This window comes from Lagopus leucura, unplaced genomic scaffold, assembly GCF_019238085.1.
Source record: "Lagopus leucura isolate 7727_CA_CO unplaced genomic scaffold, USGS_WTPT01 Super-Scaffold_100021, whole genome shotgun sequence".
Taxonomy (NCBI): domain Eukaryota; kingdom Metazoa; phylum Chordata; class Aves; order Galliformes; family Phasianidae; genus Lagopus; species Lagopus leucura.
Window position 1 is genome coordinate 1,345,406 of NW_024962274.1, and position 21,623 is coordinate 1,367,028.

Here is a 21,623-nt window from a genome sequence, read left to right on the forward strand (position 1 = left end):
ATTGTAGCTCCACTCGGAGAATATTAAATTGCCTTAATGGAAAAATAAACTGGTTTTATTCTCCCCCTTCTCTCCCCATCTTCCTCATTCAGCTTTCAAATAACTTTATGTGCCTCCTTAGTTTATTAATACACTTCTCATCTTGCTGCTGATTTAGCATCTGCTAGCGCTTAGCACAGACAAGCCTCCCAAGACTTTTGATCAGACATGTTCAGTAAACCATGGGGGCTGTTGGCTCTGCTGCTGGCAGATGTTAGATGGTGGGACTACTCCATCCATCCCCACACTTCTTTATCAAACCCGTCCTGTTGCTTTCTTGTGCCTCTTGCTTGTGTTCTGGCTGGCTCCCGTTGACAAAAGAACACGTTGCTGTTTTTCACTAGTGCCGCTGTCTTGAAAGCTGCATTAAGCCTATGTTGAAAAGTCCAGGACTTTCTTCCATGAGCCAGAGGTTGAAAGCCCAAAAAGGCCTTTTACAGGTTTGAATGCCCGTGGTGGCAACTGGATCTGGCATTTGGATGTGATGTAGTCAGGGTGATCCTGCAGTGAAATTGCAGATGGAGATTTGATGGCTTGAGTGGTGATTTGTCATCTTCTGGCTTGTTTTGTCAGGGCTGGAACAGTAAATGTAGAGAATGAAACAGGCGTTAAGGAGCTGCTTTGGCCCAGTGGATTAGTGTTCATCTGGTGGCCAGAGGGAGCTGGTTTAAGTTCCTCACCCTGCCAGGTGCTCTGCAGTCCCTGTACCTGGTTGCCCTGGGATCCAGCTGACAACGAGCTCCTCAGGACAGGGATGTTTCCTCTGATATGTGATCAGTGCCTATCAGACTACCTCCAGGGAAATATAAAACATTGTTGCAATACAGATTCATAATAGGAATGAAGTCTTTGCTCTCCTTCTTATCTGGGTCCCAGGAGGCTGAGTGCAATTGACCGCATTTTCTGTCATCTCAGCTCCCAGGAGGGAAGATGTGGGTTTCCAGGTGTTGATCCTGCACTAAGGCAATGATCAGTTGATAATCTGCAGAAACTGACATGTACCCACCAGCTGAAGGAGTGACTGCAGGGTGGCAGCTGGCATACATGAAGCACAGTGGTGGCTTACTGGAGGTGTAAATATGCAGAGCCAAATCAGATCAGCGAGTGTCAATAGGCCAGACAAAGATGTAAAAGGAGGAGCACAGAGTTTCATTTATTTATTTATTCATCTTTGAAGCATCTTCATCGTTTTCTTCCACGTGTTTCTCCAGCTGCCTTTGAAACACTTGTAAACACACAGCAACCACAGTGTCATGCAGAAGTGGCTCCACAGCTCGGTAGCACAGTCTGTGATGAAACACCTAATTTGTGTTGTTTTGAAACTGATACCTTCTCGTTTCTTGCTTTCTTCTTCTGTTATCTGGTGGGGTTTTTTTTGTTTTTTTTTTTTAATTATCATTATTTATCCTTCTTGTAAGCCTCCTATACAACACGGAGGTTATAAACTGGTTTTGAAGATTTCTCAAGATGTTTCCTGGCTGTGCTAGCAAATAACCTCTCTCCTTGTTCGTCTGCCCCAGCTGGAAGCCTTGCTGTTCTTTGCAACACCTTGTTGCTTTAGAGACAAATCAATTAATCCCGATGGTACCCACAGCTGTTTAGTGGTGATAGAATCATAGAATCATTAAGGTTGGAAAAGGTGGCTAAAATGATCTGGTCCAACCGTCAACCCATCCCCACCATGCTCTCTTACCATATCTCTTAGTGCCACATCTGCCCTTTTCTTGGACACCTCCAGGAGCAAATGATGGAAAGCATTTGGCACATTGGCTGAAATCTGCTGGAGCAGCAAGGTGGGTTCCTGCTGCACAGTGCGTGGCTCCCACACCCCCTCATTTAAGCCCCGTTGCAGGCAGCTCGATTTATAGGCGGATCTTCAAAAGTGGCCAGAACTGTAGGAACATTGCTCAGTTAGATGACATTCGTGTCAGAGAAACACCGAGCGATGCCTTTGAACAGCCCACTTCAAACTTTTGAAGTGTTTTCCTTTGGTGCAGCTAGCATCCAGCAACACAAATCAGGTAAAACCACTCCATGCCTTAAAAAAGAAAGAGCAGGGAAAAAAAATAAATCAAAACCCAACTTCCCTTTGGCTTTTATTCTTGATGTCATCAAAAGAGTAAAAAGGATATTTCAGGCCTGGCTTCAGCCTGACGGAACAGCAGGGAAGTTCTTTTCTATTAGATCCTTGATACAATCACGTCTGGTGAAATCACTGCGGTCACATCTGCTGAAATCTTCCATCATTTCGGATTTGTTTCAAAAGACTCAATCTGTCTGTTTTTAAAGGGCACGACTACTTTTCCAGCCCCTCCTTGGTGCCTGAAACAGTGATTTTGTATCAGTCAAACATTTTAGACCCTCCTGGTCCGGAATGCTGCAGTCAGTTCTTGTCACCATGTGCGTGCTTGGTAGGGCAGGCTCTTGCAACTGCTTTCATTTACATCAGGGAATTTGAAACAAAATGTTTGCATTTGTCTTTAGGCTGAGAAGAGAACAGACACAGCAGCTCATGGTCTGGGTGCCTCATTTTCGTGATGGATACCCTCGAGGATGCATCTTTTTGCCACTGCAGTGGCTTTTTGTGCCTCACATGACTATTGTGAAGGAAGGCTGGGAAACTGGGATGGGATGGGGAAGCAAGGGCATGTGTTGGAAGAGGATCTTGCCCCTGGCAGTGGTAATGTTGGAGAAAGTGCAAAGAGAGGGTAAAAGAAAACGACACACAAATAGCAGTCTGAAGTGTGTCAAGACTGAATCACTTCTTTTCTTCTTCCAGGTTAAAATTTCTCACAGCCTCTTCCTGTAGGTGGTTTGCCATCGAAACCTAACATCTTTCGTCTCCTTTCTCCCACTTGCCCTCAGCTAAAATAGAAAATAGGAGCCCCATCCTCCTTTGCCTATCTGCAGCTCTGTCTAAGGCCACTGCCTGGGGCCAGGAGAGCTGCTGGCTCCTTGTATGGAGAGCCCTTTCTTTTGCTCTTTCTTCAGTGATGATTCCCACAGCCTGCAGAGTGTGGCAGACAGCTGCAGGGGTGGAAAGAGGGGAAATCAGAGTGAAGTTTTGCCAGTGCCAGATTCCACGGTGTCTCTCAGACAGTTTGGCTTCATCGCATCACCCAAACATACATCTATACCTGTAGGGCATCTCACTTCCCAGCAAGGGAAGCTTGCATTCTCCAACACCAATGAAATGGACTTAACTCAGCCTGCTTTGGATAAGCCTTGAGCCGAGCCAGTGGGTGGGAGGGAGGTGGATCTCAGTGGTGGAAAACAGCACTGTAGTGAGCCCTGGTGCCCTAACCCTGACCTAACCCTCACCCACAGACATCTCTTGTCACAGAGATAGCGACTGTCCCAGGCTGCAGCACTGCATGGCAGCAGACGAGGTGAGGAGAAACAGGGAAACAGAGCACAGCAGAGAGGTTAGGTCTGAGTAGGGAGAGGAATTAGGGGCAGGAACTTGGAGGGACATCTGGGAGCCAGATTCTTCTCCCTATCCCTATTGCAAGGAGCTGACGTGGACAAACAGCAATGTCCTTGCATCCCTTCTGTAACTTGCAAACTGTAATAAGAGCAGGTGATCTAGGTTGTAGGAAAAGGGGCCCCAGGGGAAATCATTGTGTTTTTTCATATCTTCCAGCTCGACAAGTAGTCCTGTGGCCTTTTTTAGCACAGTGAGCTCAACTTCGAGGCCCTGCGTGCCCTCTGCACTGAGTGCTCTGCACAGAGCTTCCCTTGGGGAGGCAAGGGGACCTGTGGCTCTGCCTGGTGCTGGGAGGTAGGATTAGGGAAATGAAAGCCAGTTTTCATTGGAACAGTGTGGGTTGACAGGGCGCAGGAGTGGATTACCCTCACAGCTGCTTGGAGCCGCACACCGGGAGTTCAGGGGCGGCCAACAAGGCAGGCAGTGCTGTTTTTCTCTCTTCTGCCTCGCAGCAGGGACAGAGCCAGGGGGTGGGAGTGTAGGCGCTGCAGAAATGCACGTGAGTGGATAGTCTGTGGCGTGAGTAATTTGTTGGATTGGGTTGGTTTATGTTTGCTTTCTGTCGAACTCACGTTGGCCAGGCCAAAGATAGCATCCTTTTCCCTTTTTAAAGCCGTTTTTCCATATACTGCTGGCTGAAAGGGAGCGTGCACAAGTGACTGCAGCGATGCAGTAAATCCGACAGAAATAGCAGGAGCGGTTCTTTCTGGTTCCAAGCGTTCGGATTTGCGAAGTCGTTCGCTCAGCCGGCGCAGTTCCTCGGAGCTGAGCCCTGCCTGCGCCGACCTGTTGTGCCGTGGGACCTGGCGCTGGGGATCTGTTCCAGAGCAATATCATAAAACTTTTATAGCGACGTCATGACAAAGAGCATGAGAACAGAAAGAAGTTAACCCTCTCTTACTAAAGTTTTGCTGTTGCGAATTCTCCTCCTGTTCCCACGTGCAATAAATCCCTTGATGGAAACTGGAGCGTGGTGGTGAGAAAAATGCAAGATTTGTGGAGATGGGGAATGGAGAACAAGGAGAAGCCTGTCTGTGCAAGCACTGCTGTTTCACAGAGGTACTCGAGGTCCGGTCCCATCCCCATTGGCCCTCACATTCTGCACTGCATTCTGCTTCAGCACTTGGAGAATTGAGCTCTTCATCTCTATTTATTATATTTTAATTGAATAAATAAATCTTTTGCAGAGCCCCAAATCAATGGAGATATTTCCATGTTCGTGTTTGTTTTTTTTTATTATTATTATTTTATTTTTTTAGGTTTCCTAAGGACATTTAACTTTTACAACCTCACAACTTGCTCTGCGGTCTTTGCTCGTCGGTTATTGCATAATCGCTCTGGGGGATGAGAACCTGGGAATAATATGGCACAGAAATGCTAAGAAGCAGAAATATAATCGGCTGATCTTCTAATCTGCTGCCATCTCTCCTCTCCTGGGTCAATGCCGTCCCACAGCCAGGCACCAAGCAGCCCCATCCTGGGCCCCACTTGTACTCCCGGTTCCGTCATTGACTTGCTCCATGATTTATCTCTGCAGATGCTGGGGCCTTGGGTGCCCTTCACATCTCCCCCTCCTTCCAGTCTGGCTTTTGGCTTAAAAATTCTCTGGAGTGGAGCAATCTCGTGTTTTGAATCTAGGAAGCCTGTGGCTGCCCTGCAGTTGTTGTAGGCCAGCAATTGGAGGATAGAGGAAAACCAAGCCAGAGCCATGAAGTGTGCTAGTAATGGAAAGGAAATTAGACTTTTTCAGGTTTAAAAATGCAGATACCTACAGCTAGCCTTGAGTAATGATCTGGGACAATTCCTGCCTAAAGTAATTATTTTTTGAACAATAGTTTGGATGGAAAAACTTTGATTGGTTCCATAATAAAAAGAAGTAAGAAAAAATGAGTTTGTAAGTAGTTTCTAACCTGACTTTGAGCCTTTTAAATCATGTGTTCTTGCATAAAGCGCATTGGAGATTTCATTTTCCTGTCAGTCAAGCCAAATTTATTGTAATCCAATAAGATTTAATAATCATTAGGAACTAATGAATGCCTTAGCACGTATAAGCTTGGCAGCTCAGAGCCTCCCTGCTTTGCATAGGCTGTCTCTCTGACCAGGTTGCTGCTTACGTGTCGGATTTGATGACTGGAGAGTTCTGTAAAGCAGGTAATGATCTAGTGCTCCTTAAATGAAATTCAAATAAAACCTATCTGGAGCAGACAGTGAGCCAAAGGGAAAGGGAAATTTTTGGCTTGGAGAATTGAAGTAACTCGGTGAGAATGAAGGCAAACAGAGCTAGATTGTCTGTGGGGAAGTGTTGGTATGGTCTGTACCAGCGTTACAGCTGAAATTAGGTGAGATGTTATGTAATTCTTTTGTATTTTTATTATGGTAATAGTTAAGCTGCACTGAGCTCTGTAGCTGCATGTACATGGAGAGCCTCTGCCTGGGGAGTTCGCAGATAACTCAGACGGGAAAGGACAGAAGACAAATATTGACTATGACTCAGGTTCAGAGAAGACTTTAAATGTGTATTATTTCACTTGACTCAAGAACTTCTGCTTCTGTGCCTGCCCTAAGTGTAGCTAAGGTGGGTAAGCTCCTGGCAGCACACTTGATGGGGATCTTTTGCTGGCTTCCTCAAACATTACTGGTCCTTGAACACTACTATGGTCCATAGGGACTACTTTATCTCCTGCATCACTGAGCCATGAGCTTTTTGTTCTTCGCTTCCAGAGGTGGATGATGGTGGTAAAAATTCATGTCTCTTCCCATTCATGCGAATGTACTGACCATACTGATGCAAATGGGAAGAGGCCAATTTAAATGCAGAGAGAAAGCAAGGTGAACTCGATTGAAAAGGGTCCTGGATATAGGTTGATGTCTGCTCTGGTCATGGATTTCCCTGAACAATAACCCTTTTCCCAAGGACCTTCATTATATTGCTTTGTGACTCCTTATTTCAAATCATGCCCTTCACTTTGAGTTTGCTAGAAATAAATTGAACTTTTTCACTCCTCGAGGGACTGATGGAAATTGTAAAGAAGTGTTGAATCAGACAGGTAGAGCTACCATGGAGTGATTCAAAGTAATAATAGGTGTGCAGGTGGCCGGGTGCTGGTCTCAGCTTGCAGCTCCACTGCCTTTGTGCACACCTTGGCAGCACACTGCTTACCATGTTTCATAATCCTCCAAGTCAACACAATGGGACCATTGTGGGAAATGCATGAAGAAAAGCCTCAAAGCAGCCTAAATCTTTGTGAGATGAAGCCTCTCTGCTCATCCCTGATTCTGGGGAAGAGCTGTAGCGTTTCAACATGTTTGTAGAATCCCTGCAACCTGAGAGTTATTGCTGGGACACGGTGACAGCTCCCTTTGAGGGCACTAAGAAACCACGTTCCAGGCCACGGTCTGAGTAACTGGAACTCTTCTTCTTTCTTTAAGGTGAATCCTGGTGGCAAGACACTTGAGGAGAGGCGCTCCAGCCTGGATGCAGAGATCGACTCCCTCACCAGCATCCTGGCCGATCTAGAGAGCAGCTCTCCCTACAAACCACGGATCCAACAGGTTGGTGGCATGTTGCTTAAGCCCAGAGTGGGAAAGTGGCCAGAAGCAACTGCTGAGTCAGTTTGCTAACTGCCTGGTATTTGGTGTGAGCAGGCATGCCAGTGTGTCCTGATAGCATCCAGATGTAGCTGTCAATGGGATGAAGGGTGCAGCCACTCCGAAGGGGCACCAGCTCAGAAGCTGCAGTACCTCCTAGCAAGGGGCCTCTGATCCCAATTGTTTCACTGGCCTTGGAGATTGTTAGCAAAAAGTTTACAAAGAAAAAGACATTTCCTTTGCCCCAACTTTCTGTCAACAATAGCTTGTGAACTAAAATCTGCTCAGTTCACCAATACTTTTACACATTTCTTTCCCCATTCTGTTAACTTTTATCTGTTACACTGTCAAAACAATCCAGGTACCTGCGTCTCAAGTTGGTTTGTTTTTGTGGTGTGATCAGTGGCAATGACACAGTTCAGGGTGGCTGTAGCCCAGCAAAGTGGGTTGCTGTTCCCATTTAATCCACTGTGTCTACGTGAGGACTGCAGGAGTCACTAATTTTTGCCACTAATACAGGTAGCATCTGTGTGGAACTACTTATGTTATGGTAAGATGTGTCTTTATCAGAGAAAGTGGTGAAACCCCGGTGGCACTTAAAGAAGAGCAGTGCATGTGATCTTGATAATCACCTCAGGCGTGTTTATGCCCATCTGCGCAGCTCTTTTGTGTCCTGTTCCCATAACTTGTCTCATTTCTTATATGTACGCGTGTCTGTAGGCATCTGTGCAGCTATGTGTGCCTTACTGTCAGCTCTGACTGAAACCCTTTGATTCTATTCAAAGAGAGAGTCGAGTGACACAACGCCCACCCACTGTCCATACAGGCTATCCCTTCACTTTGTGGCTCTCTCGATTCTTTTCACTGTTGCATTTGTTTTGAGTAATGCAGAAATGATACTTTTGAACAGAACTAAAACAGTGACCAGAGTTCCTTTAGGTTTAAGGTCGTGTTTAAATATGTGAACTTAGCAAAAGTGGTGTTGAATAAGGTTGGCACAAGCCCATCCCAGGTGTCTGCAGGTAGGGGCTCTTGTTGCAACCTTCTGCAGGGGCTGCCCAGTAAACTCTTCCTTCATTCCAGCTGCATCTACATGATTGCTGTATAAGCTAACAGATACATCCACATAAACAGTCTGATTTGGGTCAGTCAGTCAAAAGAGAGCAACAGCACAGCCCAGATACCACTTGGTCCTCTTCCCAGTGTATTTTTTGTTGTTGCAGTGAGTCTGCAGTGAGACAAGTCTTAACAATGATTGTGCTCAGGCACTGTGTCGAATAATCTGCGCTCATTTTGTTTGTATGGACCAAGCGGATACAAATGCACACTCGTATTGGGAAATACTTTACAGCATCAAAACCCTGTGAGAGAGTTAACTGGAAGAGATTGGCACTCACCCATTTTCCTTGGCAATGCCTGCAGTCAACCACAGTGCCTTAGTAGAGACATGCAGCTCGTGTAACCAATTCTCTGAGCGTCTGCAGTTTTGTGATCTGCCAGTACTGCTGACTGCTTCCTGATACTCTTTTCTTTGGGATCTGGCATTGTGTGAACAGATTGTTTCCCCGCTTTTATTTTGTACCCATCCTATTAAAAAAATTCACAGAGTTCAAACGCAGCTTTCTGCAGCATAATTAGAGTTACTGCACCTCGGAAGGCACAGCCCAACTTTGGGACTGGATCTGACTTTCCAGGCCCGCCAACACGTGCTGCCAGTTGCACATGTTTGTTCCTGTGGCTTTTTGCTTGAGGTTCTGGTTGAGGATCTGGAGATCTGTCCTCCACCCAGGAATGGCAGGATGGTGCTGTCCATCCCAAATGCCAGCCAGTGTGTTTGGCTTATGAGACTCTCTGGCATTTATTGGTTAATGTGGCAACGTCCCATGGAAAGTACAGTTACAGCAACTCCCAACTATGGCTGCTACAAATAGAAAATGCCCGAGTTGAATGTGTCATTTACTGTAATTAAAAACTACTCAGATGAGTCCTTGAAGGATGGAATTAGAAGGTAAAGCTTTGATATTTTTCTTTGTTTGATCTGTACCAAGTATTAAAACTGGTGAGTCATTTGATGGTCTTACAGTGGGATAATAGATTAGGCTGCAAATTGTGAGGTACTTACTCAGAACATCAGCGCATTTATTGGATTACATCTCAAATGACCTTCCCAAATTTATCAGGATAATGGCTGCGTGGAGGAAGATAAGAGTCACAACTTGTTTTGGAGATGTTTCCAGTTGTGCTTATGCAGTTAAAGCATTATAATAATTGTATAGGTATACCTTGCCCTTGGGGATGCTCCTCTTATGGAACAAGAGGAATTTTATTGTTGGGTTTATTTTTTTCTTCTTCTTTGATCTTCGAAATAGTTTTAAAGCAACATAAACTAAACTATAAAATTGTCCTCTCGTGCTGGAGCAGGAGTGATAGCAGGATTTGAGTGGCTTGCCCAACACTGCCCGCCTTCATTGGCATAAATTCAAAGAGAGAAGCTCTTCTGATCCTCACTCCATGCTCCAGATTGCAGTGAGACACGGTGCAATGGGAGGTGCCCCTGGAGCAGAGGGATTCGTGTCCTCCTCATAGGTTTGGAAAGTCTGAATTACGTTTCAGACTGCAGGGGGCTACAGCCAACCCCAGACATGGCCCAAAGACATTGCCCCAGGCTGAGCCCACCATGGAGAGTTTCTCTGGCTGAGTTGCCAGAGCGGCCAAAAATGGATTAAAATGCCATTGTGTTGTTTGTTTGTTTGTTTGTTTTTCTTTCCAAATTGCACGTATCAAAAGACAACAGAAAATTGTAACGCTGAGTTGTTATCTTTGACTGCAGCACAGCAGTGCCTGGGGATGCTTCCTGTCATGGGAGCTGCTGGGAGGCACCGTGTTTCTAAGTCCAACTGGAACTCATTTTTAGAAAGGACCAAACAACACCTGAGCTTGGGAGGTGGCTGTGTGCTCATCACCAGTCTCCTGGTGTTGTGGTTGATTTGGAGGGAGCTGAATCAGCCTTACGTAGGTAGAACTGCAGTTGCATTATGACAAAATCTAATTAATGTTTTCCTCCAGTTTGGTAAAATTCAGAACTGTTAGCGTGATGTATAAAGTACAGAGATCCTCTTGTGTAGCTGTGATGTATTTTCTGTTTACATATCACACCTTTAAATTGCAGTAACCCATTGGAAAGTTTAGAGGCAGAGAACCCACTGCAACTTGTAACAGTACAAGGAGGTTGTGTAGGGAAGGCATGGAGGAGCATAAGTTCCATGAAAGGGAGTAGGGGCTGTTCCTAAACCGGTGAACCCCAGCCTGGCTGCTGTGTAGATGCTGTGGTCATCCAACTCCTCTGTTAAAAGGTATTTTCCCCAACTTAGAGGGATGTTTTTAAACTATTCTGTTTAAACTCTAGCTTAGGAGATGAGTGCAGCAAGGCCTTAAGCAAAAAGAAAAAAAAAACTGCCAAATTTCAGCCCATAAAATAAATGTTTGCTTTTTTTTTTTTTTTTTTTAACAAGAAAACTTTGTGACTCTGGAGAGAAAGCTTCCAGCAGAGGCTGTGAAAATGAAATACTGGAAATAGCAGCATATGAAAGCTCAGGATTTTTTGTCCCTGCTGTGAATTATGTATTGAATGCTGATTGCTTTGTTTGGAATCAGACACCTACCTTCAGAAACTCTTGGTTTTTACCCTGAATTTCCTGCAGATTGCTTGGCAAAATAGGACTTTGTGAGAGGTGTGCCAGGCAATAAGATGTACCTGGTCCAACAGTAATGAGCCTGTTTTTAAAAAAAGCAAATAGCAGGTCACCAGAATTTACAGAGTATTCGACTAGAGAAAAAAATTGCTTTGATGATCAAAATCAAATGTACGTGTGTGCAGCTCTCAGAGGCAGCTGCATCCAGAGGGACTCAGGAGATGCGTTTCTCTCCTATTTATCACCACTGTGCAAAATGACCATGGTGGGGCATTTCTGTTTTGCTTCCTCTTGAAACCTCCTCTATCTGCATAGCTTGTCATCTGCTTGCATGTGATTTGCCTCCTGCCCCCGTGTATTGCATCTAGCGAAATGAAACCTTGGTCTGGATTGAAGTCCTTTAGGTGATGTTCTTGGACAAATAATGAAGAGAAATAAAATATTTTTCTCACCTAACAGATGGGGGAAATGATGGCAGAGTTAGGTGAGGTGTCTGAGGATTCGTGCCTGTACCCCTGCCTCTGTACTGTTGCCTCCTGGACTAAATACATCCACTATCCCACGCTGCCAGCCTAGGCAAGCAATAGTTTGAAGGAAAAGAAACTCATTCTCAGTGTGAGCTGCAGAACAATAAAAAAGTAAATAAAATAAAATTAAAAATCAGTGATACATTTTCATTAAGTTCCAAACATACTGGGAAATAATGTCATCTAATGACTGGAGTTTGAAAGGGATTTAAGTGTTTGACAGCGTTGGATGTTATTCATCACTCCTTTCGACAACCAGTTGGGGATTGCAGAAACAGTGAAAAGGCAATGGGCTCATTTTCTTGCAGAGTGATGGAAGAGGATTGGAAACCACAAAACGAAGCAAAATGCTGTGCACTGAACACTCCTAAGGAGCACTCTTTCATGTGCATTCTTAATGCCTCATTTTTATCTGGTCCAGGAATGCACAGCTAAAGGTTTGGGGTTTTTATTTTTGCTTGTGTGGAGCTGAAACTCCAGCCATGAATGAAGCTTCCCAAGCAGCACGGAGCAGAGCATTCCTCAGCATTGGAGGGAGAAAGCCCTATGGTTTCTCTTGGTGTGGGCTGCGGGATTGGCATATGGGCTCTGTAAAAGACAGAGTGCAACAGCTCTCTTCAAAACAGCCCATTCAGATTCATGAGTCCAAGCTCAGTCTGATTTCCTTGTTCTGTTAACTGACAGAGCCTGGTTTGTTATGCACCCAAAGGATTTTGCAGGCATGGTCCATGCAATGTTTACTACTGTTTTGGATGTTGGGGACAATTCGATAGGACAAGAGGAAATGGTTTCTAACTAAAAGAGAGGAGATTTAGATGGGACATAAGAAAGACGTTTTCTACAGTGACGGTGGTGAGGCACTGGCACAGGTTGCCCAGGGAGGTGATGGTGCTCCATTCTTGCAGACACCCATGGTCAGGCTGGACAGGGCTCTGAGCACCTGATGGAGCTGTAGGTGTCCCTGTTCAGTGCAGGGAGTTGGGCCAGATGGCCTTTAAGGGTCTCTTCCAACACAAATGGTTCTATGATTTTCTTTCTTTTAAGAATGAAAACGTAGGGATTCAAACAGATGGAGATTAATTTGGCAGGTTCTGAGTTAATTGTCTCCTCCTGTAGCATTTGGGTGACAGAAAGAGTTGGTGGTTCCTGAGTTAAGGGGCTTGGTGGGATTTGGCTGTTTCAGGTACTCAGAAAGTTGCCAAGATCTTTTCAGTGTTATGTGGGCTGAAACTGAGCGTTCTCACTGGTGACTTTATGCCGTGCGTAAAATCCATACAGAACTACAGAAGCAGGAAAGGAAGCATCCCATCTGGAGCCAGCTCCATGGGTTCCACCAGCAGTCAAGAAGGAAAGCCTCCACATTCAGGAAACCTCCTTCTTCCTGCAGCTCCCGTTCCCAAGGGCAGAGCAGCAGCATTGCCTGCGACAGTCCCAAGGTGACAGCTTTCCAGGAGCTCTGATGCTGGCAGGACACGTGTGTCAGAGGAGCACACACGAGGCACAGACGTTGGTCCACATGCGTGTGAGCAGAGAGGAACAGCCAGCAGATGATCTCAGCACGCTGGGTTTGGCTATCGGCACAAGGAGGGGACCCTTCCTGTGCTCCACGGCTCAGCCGGCGTGTGCTGTGGGCTGATGCTGCTCTGATTAGCAGATGCTGGAATCAGTTGCGTCTGCTGGTATGTATTAGACCATAATCCTTCTGCTAAGAGCATGTCCGGGAAGACTTTTAAAGAAAATTTTCTGAGATCCCAGATTATCAGCTTGTCACAGATGAACAGGATAAGAGTGACCTTCACAGGGTATTATTTCTTTCTGTAGCACTATCATCAGTGAAAATAAAACACCACTGCTTTCCTTTTTTTTTCTGGTGCATAACCAAGTTCACAAAAATCTTTCGTTTCCCTTTCCCCTTTCCATTTTTTTTTGGTATCCATTTGGGTTTTCTGCCTACGTGCTTGGCTCCAGCCTTAGCTGATGACTGGTATTGGATATATTGAACTTCAAAATCTGTGCAGGCATCTCAAATTTGTGTGTGGATAAAGGCAAACATTTACTTTGGGAACAGCGATAAAAAAGCAAATAGTACCTCATAATTTGGTCTTTTTTTCCTTCTGCATTCATGATTGTTTTGCAGAGAGTGGGTGAGAGCTGGGCTCTTACTTTCTAAAGCCGTTCAAGGCCCTCTACCTATTGTTAGATTCTGTTTTCTGTCTTTTTCCCCCACAATGGGACTGGGCTGCAGTGCACTGTCAGCTCAGGAAGCCTGTCATCATTTCCCCATCCTCAGTTTTTGGCACTTGGCTCATTTGGCTCTTATCTCAAAGGGATCTAGCACACTTCACGAGCTGTCCACACGCCCAACAAAGAGTTATCACCCCTGGGGCACCGAGTGGTGCTGGAATGTGGGCTGCTGGCATCCTTGCATGGGTCGATGCATCTGAGTTCTTCAGTGGTATCAGATTCACCACCACAACAGCCCAGTGAAATACAAAAATGGTGTTGCTCTTTCATGGTTGAGGTAGATGAAATGCCTTGCTTCGTACATGGATCATTGGAGGAGCTGAGGGTGGACTCCAGGCACCCTTCACTCACCCTCTTCTTGTAGCACATGCAGATGGATTAATACAATCTCAGAGTCACTGAGGTTAGAAAAGACCATTCAGAACATCCACTCCAATAGTAAATGCATGCCCACTAGCTATGTCCCTTAGTGCCACATCCCCACAGTTCTGGAACACCTCTAGGGATGGTGACCACTACTCTTTCTGGGCCTGTAGCTTCACTTATCCCATCAGCATTTGAGAACTGATCAGCTGTTTTCTCCACCTGTGTAAGGCTGGAAGAAATTGAATTAAGTCATACTTAGATCTGTGGCACTATTTAGTGATTCCTCTACGTGCGTGGCATCCACTCTTCTGCATTGCAGGGGAATAGCTGGTACATTTCAGTTCTTTTCAGAAAGAGTGGTGGTGCAGTGGCACAGGCTGCCCAGGGAGGTGGTGGAATAACCATCCCTGGAGGTGTTCCAGAACTGTGGGGATGCGGCACTGAGGGATGTGGTCAGCGGGGATGGTGGGGATGGGCTGCTGGTTGGACTGGATGATCTTAGTGGTCTTTTCCAACCTTAATAATTCTGTGATTCTGTGATTAGGAAATGGAATCACAGTTAATTCTTCCCGCCCAACATCCACCAGTATCTGCTCATTGACTCCTCCTGGCATATGGATTGAACTTGGTGTCCTCTCCATGGCCCCTGGGCTGGTCCCACGCGGGCACAGTGAGCTCCAGGCCCTTGTCACAATCTGAACTTTTGCTCTTCCAGGCTGTGCTGTAACCAGGATCTCCAAAGGCAGATTGTTTGGCCGATGCACACAGATAAGTGCCTAGGCTAATTCTAGTAGAAGGGAAGTGGGAGGGGCAGTCAGGAGAGGTGAGGAGGGAGTACAGGAAGGATCAGAGCCTGCTCAAGATGCAAGGCACAAGTCCATAGGAAATGAGGCTTCCTTTGCTCCACTCTTGATGGTTTCTGTTCCTTTTGTGTAGACTATTTCTCTTCTGTGCACACTAGGAACCAGCTGTGTTTCCCTCCCCGTTAGGGAAAGGAAATAGCTCAGAGCCAAGGGAACAGCACAGCAGCTCCAAGAAGCACCTGCATAGCAATGCGTCTCTTGGGACTTTGCTCCCCCCAGGGCTTTGCTGGGTGCCTGCTGCAGCCCATCACAGTGTTTCTGGGGGGATGCAGTGTAGGCACTGCACAAAGTAGGCAGAGCACTGCCTTGGTTTCCATCTCTAGCCAGAGACCACAGAAGAGCTGGCAGAAACCCTGCTGATGTGAGTGCTTGTAGGGTTGCACCCTACAGAAAAGAGAGAATTGGCCATGCAGAGTCTACATTAGACCTTATGCTAGTGCATAAACAAACATGGTACGTTTGTTGCCTGAAAAGCTCTCAGGATTGTTGCAAGGTATTTCTGGTTCTAAACCGTTAACCATGAGAGGAAGAGGCAGGTGTATCTGTGGACAGTTTATGGGACTGTGTCTATATTTTCTCTTATTGATTGCCTAGTGTCTTCCTGTTGGGAACCTTTTGAGAGATGACTGTGGTGCTGAGATGCATTCTCTCTCCCTGTATATTAAAGCTGCCTAGCCTAAAAAAAAAATAAATACAAACAACCCAAACCCAGCCCATATCTGAAAGTTGTGAATTGATAGACTCTTCCTGTGGCTCTTCAAATAACTGTAAATTACTCCAGGCTGTTACAGTTTCATTGTAAGGAAGTTCCTTCCTTGAGTCAGACTTCTTTGCATCACAGTAAAATGCAATTAGATGACGTACATACTGTGGCTTGGAAGCACTTACAGTTTTCTCAGCCTTATGTTGTCAACTTTTGCTCAATAACAGGCTTGTGGACTGTGTCACTTTGCCTGTGTTAGCATATATTATCACCATATGGTGTTTCAATAGTGAATAGGAGACTTCTGTGAGAATATGAAAGGATGAAATGGAAAAATATATTGCAGCAAGATAAGCCTAACATGCTGCTTCACAGCTGACAGCAAGCACTCTCACTGCCATTTTGATAGGAAATCAGTAACACATTGGCCCAATGATTATTACTGTCTTCTTCTGGAGACTTAAGAGCCTTAATACATAACAACAAAAATAACAAGAAATAACAACAAAACCCCAAGGGAAACAAACAAACAAACAAACAAACAAAAACAACTACCAAAAACTGACCCATCCAGAAAAAATGAAATTATGAGGCAGTTATTATAAATATTTCTGCTGATGTTTTCAGTCTGAGACTGATTGCTCTCTACCCAAAGAAAACAGTTCAAGTCTTACAGTGAATTCTTGTTTAGAAAACAGTAGTTGCATATGAGTAAGGAGAGCAAGAGCAAGGGCAGTTGTGCAGTTTTTATGGCATTATGCATGTAAAGGCAGATAGGATTGTTGTGGTAGTCTCACGGCTGTTATCACAGCCCAGGTCAGCATCCTGCTGTTCTGTCAAAAATAGCACTGGTGTTTATCTTCGGATTGATGACAGGCTGCATGTGTTATCCCCTTCAGAGTGATGTGTAAGAGGTCAGTGAGAGCTTGTTGCTGTCCCAAGAAGCTCCAAGCCATGAAGAGTTGCCACCTTGCCTACCAGCCATCACTCCCATCTTCGTGAAGGCTCAGACAGCTTTGATTCCCTGTTCCAAAACCGTAACGAGTGATCCGGGGAGGATTCAAGAAAGGTGGGAGGAACAGCTCAGTTTCTATCTGGCAGAAAACCAGGATGCACGTGCATCCTTTCAAGTCACGGTTATCAAGAGGTGAAAAGAAGATGTAGGGGTCAATTACTGTGCTGGCTTGCAGAGAGACCAACTGTGTTTTACATGAGATAGTCGTACAGTTAAGACTGTTCGTAGCCTTCAAATGTGATGGATAAGCCACTGTTGTTCAGCTGGGATTCTTTGAGCTGGAAGATAGTACAAATGTCATCTTGAACTCCTTTAATCTTTTTTTCTGGAAACATTTTGACTGGAGTCCATAGCGGAGGCTAATGTCCAAGACAGGGGGCCTGGCTGCAGAACAAGGTGGCCATGAAGGTCACAGTGTTTTATGAGGCCACAGTGACAGAATGGCTGCTGTGCTCAAGACAGCATTCTGATTAGCATAGAATATAGCATAGAATAGCTGCAGAGCTATTGCACAGAGGATACAACATTCAGTGCTTCCTTAGGGTAAGAGTGGACGACAGTCAGGTTTTGGAGGTGCCTAGAAGAACCAGCACCCCAAAGCAGTGCTGCAGAATGCTTGAAGTCATCAGGCACTGTAGTTTTTTTGGCAAGCCTTGCCTTTGACAAGGCTTGGCTTCAACACTGTTGAGTAATGTGGTCATTTCTAACTAACAGCAATAAAACTTTAGAGAACACCTGCTGTTTCTATATTGAACATATGTGTGCGTGCTCATGTAAAATCACAAATGCATGCAGGTCTAGAGAATACAATTTATATTTGGCATCTTTCCTACAAATTGTATTTTAGAACACTTGAAAGTCTTCCTGTAAATAGTCACTTTGGAGTTGAGCTTGTTAATGAAGAGAGGGAGATGAAGAAAGATACAAAGGCAAAGGAGGAAAAAGGTTTGGTTTGGTTTGTGTATGTTTTTAAAGGCATTTGATGAGTTTGATCATATGCTGAGTGTACTCAGCGATATCTCCTGAGGACATATGGACAATCTCAGTAGACTGTCTGCTTGAGAGGAACTGCAGGGTGCCAAAAACAGAATAACAGGCTGATGGCTTAGAAAGTATAAATGAAGGGAACATCTGAGGATTCCTGGCTCTCTCGCTTCTGAGCCAGTGCTGGATTATCCCGTATAATCAGTGCTTTCCCCAGTCCAGTTTCAAGTAAATTAAATGTAAATATCTCATTGCTTTCTTTGGGTTATTATTCCAGCCTGAAACACATATAGCTGCTAAGAGCCATTTCACATCAGTACTTCCTTACTTAATTTAATCTCCTCGTTGGGAATGCCACTTCCTGTATGTGTGTGCATGCGTGTGCTATGTGCACATCTTCACTTCCCGTGCTGCAGATAGATACACAGAGTAGAAGGAGGTTTAAATTCCCCAGTACAAAGCTGTAATAAAAGGACTGACAGACTGGATCTGTAATACGCCCGACCTGACAATTAAGTAAACTTATTACTGTGTCAGCCTGCCAGATGGATCATCTACTTGTGATGTAACGTGTACTGCTTCTGAATGTATTGGAGTGCAGTTTCCTATTTTATGTTTGTTGAGCTGAGGAAGGGAGAGGGAAGAGACAGTTTTATTTGAACTAAACCCACTCATTTCAAGTGTGTTTAATGATAGCAATATGTGACAGATAAAATCCTAGGCCCTGGTCCATGTTTATTTTAATTTCAAGCAGTGGGGAAAGATGGAAGAGATAATGCTGTAGACTGAAAATGTCTGCTGTTGGAAAACAGCAACTTGAACCCTGAAGGGGGTTTCCTTGCTGTGTTCTGCAGGACTTTCTGATGGGCATCCAGACCTCTGATGGGTAGGAATTTGGGATTTGTCCCTGAGAAAGGCTAGGCTGGGATGTTTGGCATCAGCTTTTCTAATTGTTGCCTCCAAGCTTACTAAAGATAGTACGGCTATACTGAAAAAGAGATGGACAGAAATAGCCTGAAGCATCTGTCCCTAACCTGGATTTCCTTTTAGTGTAGTCCCACCCTGACCTTGAGGAGGAGGTGAGTTTTCCTCTGACCTGCATTGCAGACATGTCCCCAATATTCCCAGATCCGTCACATGCTTCTGTTTAACATCAGCTGAGCCATCTTGTGTCTCTGAGCTGCATTCTTCCTGTTAAAGAGGGATAAACCCATGACTTTGCCCATCTGCTGAGTATGTGGGTGAGTGCTTGTACCTGGTGCAGTGAGGATGCATAGGTAATGCTTGTTGTGATCTGTAGTATTTGCATCTGGTCTGCTCAGGTTTTCTTCTCTATACTCTTCAGTCACTGGGTGGACTGGGATAAGTTCTCTCTCTCAAAGGCTTATGTTGAGCACAACTTTGAAAATTAGTGCTGTTAGACTTTCGTGTGCGGCTGAGCTGACACAGCCAATAGCAAACCAGGTATCTGTTGGCCTTGGAAATATTCCAAGGTTGCTGTTCTCCATTTTCAATTTGTTGTGTGCTTGAACAGCTTAAGAACATACATTCAAATACCTGTACACCCAAACCAGTCCCTCACTGCTAATGTATGTTTGTGGATCTGAATGCTCATGGCAAAGGCCATCTTCTTGTGGGAGATGCCCAAACTTGCTTCCAGGTAGGACATGATGCCCAGCAACAGGGAATTATTCCTTCAGAGAAGTGCAGGATGGTATAAGGAGCTTTGTGCTTAGAACTGCCATCTTCCTTGGAGTTGCATCCAGTGTCAGCTCTATCACACGCTGTTGACTCAACCTCTATTAATTGGACTTCTCACACGCAGAAGGGACTGGTTTTTGCTCTGTAGGGGAAATTCTGAGTCACAGCTTGAAGCAGTGATTGAGCACCTGATGGGAAGGCAGGGCCAGCCAGGGGGAGCTCAGGTGCATGCAATGTACCTGAGTGATTGGAAGGGGTGGAGCCAGGATGCACCCCTTCCCAGACCTCATTTAAGGGTTGGCAGTAGAGGCAAGAATATTTTGTCTGGAGATCTGTGCCTATTTGTGGACCTTAGAGGCTTTCCTAAGGTAAGTAGTAGTTGTTTTGTTTTGTTTTTTTTCCTCCTTATTTTTGTGCCTGCTGCTGTTGTGTCTGGCCACTTGCTTGCTGTGGCCTTTCTGCTCTGCTGTCTTGCTATGCTTTCTATTGTGTTACACACTCTATGGGAAATTGATGCTTTGAAGAATTTCTGATACTTCATTTTCCTGTCAGGCTGTTTTTTAAGTGTATGAAGTGACTGCTATTGTGAAGAACTAGCTTTGGTACTGGCTTGGCTCATCTGATAAAAGCATCACTAATCTGCTTCCTGGACTTGGATAAGTGCTTTTGCAATGTTGTAGGACCCTATAGTCTGCAGCTGAACTTAGTGGGGAAGGCCCATCCTAAGTGCAATCACATAAGTATCTTTGGTTTCAGCTCCTATCATTATAATTCTGTCTACTGCTGTTTGCAGTTTTCTTTGGATTTTTTTTTTTTTTTTTTTTCTCTCCAGGAACAGAAGTGGCCTCACTCTGGATTCTAGAAACATACCCTGCCTGAATTTAAAGCTGGAATTTAAGCCTTTTGTTTTTGGTGTCTTTTTGTTAATTGTCAGTGTATGTAGGTCTGAAATTAACAACCTGAGTTTCTCCATTCTGGCTCGGTTGAATGATCAGTTCAGCTTGGTGTTTTTCCTAGTACTGAAGAAGACAAGAATAAGGCAAATTTATAGCAATATTGCCCCTTTATCCGGTAATCTGCTTTTCACAGAGTTTGACTTAATCAGAAGTGGTCTCCTACTATACTCAGTTGGGTTTTTTCTTCTGTCGGATCATCTAACTGCTTTATGAACCCAAGTGAACTGTGGGAATGTAACACATCCCAAGGCACAGGAGTCCCATGGAGATGGGCAGACTCCCTTCCTTCTGTGTGCTATTTGCTGCCCACTGAGGTTGTGTTGCATTGCTTGTTGTTCTCATTGAAAGAGACAAGGCAATCTTTCCTCCTTTTGTACACATGGCTTTAGTCGTTGCTTTTCAAGGCTAAAAAGTCCTGGTATACTTGGCTGTTTCAGTGTAAGTAGGAGAGTTAAGTGCTGTATCATAAGTTCTGATCAGGAGTAGCTAAGTACAAACTAGAGACTGGAAATGCTGAAGCAAAGGAGGTGGCTCCTGGACCTGTATCATTCCTTTTGTTATTTGCAGTTAACTTAGTCTGAAACAGCGGATTAACTGTGGATTTTGTTTTGAACAACTGAAGCCTGAGTCTGCTGCTTTACATGCCTTTTGGAGCAACTTCCCTGACATCTTGTTCTTTCAGTTTTGTTTGTAGCCACTGCAGTTGAATCAAGTAATTTGACTAGAGTTTGGTTTCTCATTGCCAAGACTTCTATGTGATGGTTTCTGGAGGTAGCGTCCATGGTCACTGTGATATTCCCAAATAGAAGTGATAGGGAAGATACCTGGTGACTGCATGGCTCACTGGGAGTGGTCTGTCTTAGGCAGAGTGCTTTGGGACCACATGGAATCTATTGTGTTCCTTCTCCTTCCAGGTCTCTGACACGCCACCTATATTTTCAGTGATATTTCAAACTGTTCTAGCATTATTTTCCATCTGTAAAACAGAGATGGCAATAATCACGTATCCCACCTGGCTGTCTGACTTCAGAAAGCATTTTCAGATCTTCTGCAGGAGCAAAATATAATTTTGCCAACTTATATAAAAACTACCTCTTGCAGTGGAAAATCTGTATATCAGATACTTTTATTTTCTATAAGGGAATTCAGCATCAGACTCTTCAAAATGAGTTAGTTAATGTTTTGTCTTACAGATTGTGAGATGTTAATTTAATTTCAAGTTCTGCATTGTGGAGAAAATGTTGGATGTACTTTTGTGATTTATGCTCTGATTTGATCAGTGTGTTTGTAGTCTGGAGAATCTAACTTTCAGAAACATTTAAGAGTTCAGTACACTGGAGATGAATAAAATATGTGCACGAACACATGTGCTTTTATAGCTAAAGCTAAATTAAAACTTGAGCCCTTTTGGGCTGAAAGCACTACTGCTTCTCAAGCCTTCTGTCTTCCAGTACTGCT

General features: G+C 44.7%; 1 protein-coding gene across 3 annotated transcripts in view; it reads left to right on the top strand.

The window, feature by feature from the left end:
* Positions 1 to 21,623, top strand: part of LOC122183869 (LIM domain containing preferred translocation partner in lipoma) — a 303,475-nt gene that overhangs the window by 141,696 nt on the left and 140,156 nt on the right. For 2 of the 3 annotated variants that reach the window (XM_042878277.1, XM_042878278.1), the window contains one exon: positions 6,956 to 7,078. In XM_042878277.1, coding sequence (XP_042734211.1) covers positions 6,956 to 7,078 — 123 coding nt within the window. Of the gene's footprint in view, positions 1 to 6,955; positions 7,079 to 19,546; positions 19,578 to 21,623 lie in introns of those variants that run through there. The other variant, XM_042878280.1, reaches the window with a different exon arrangement.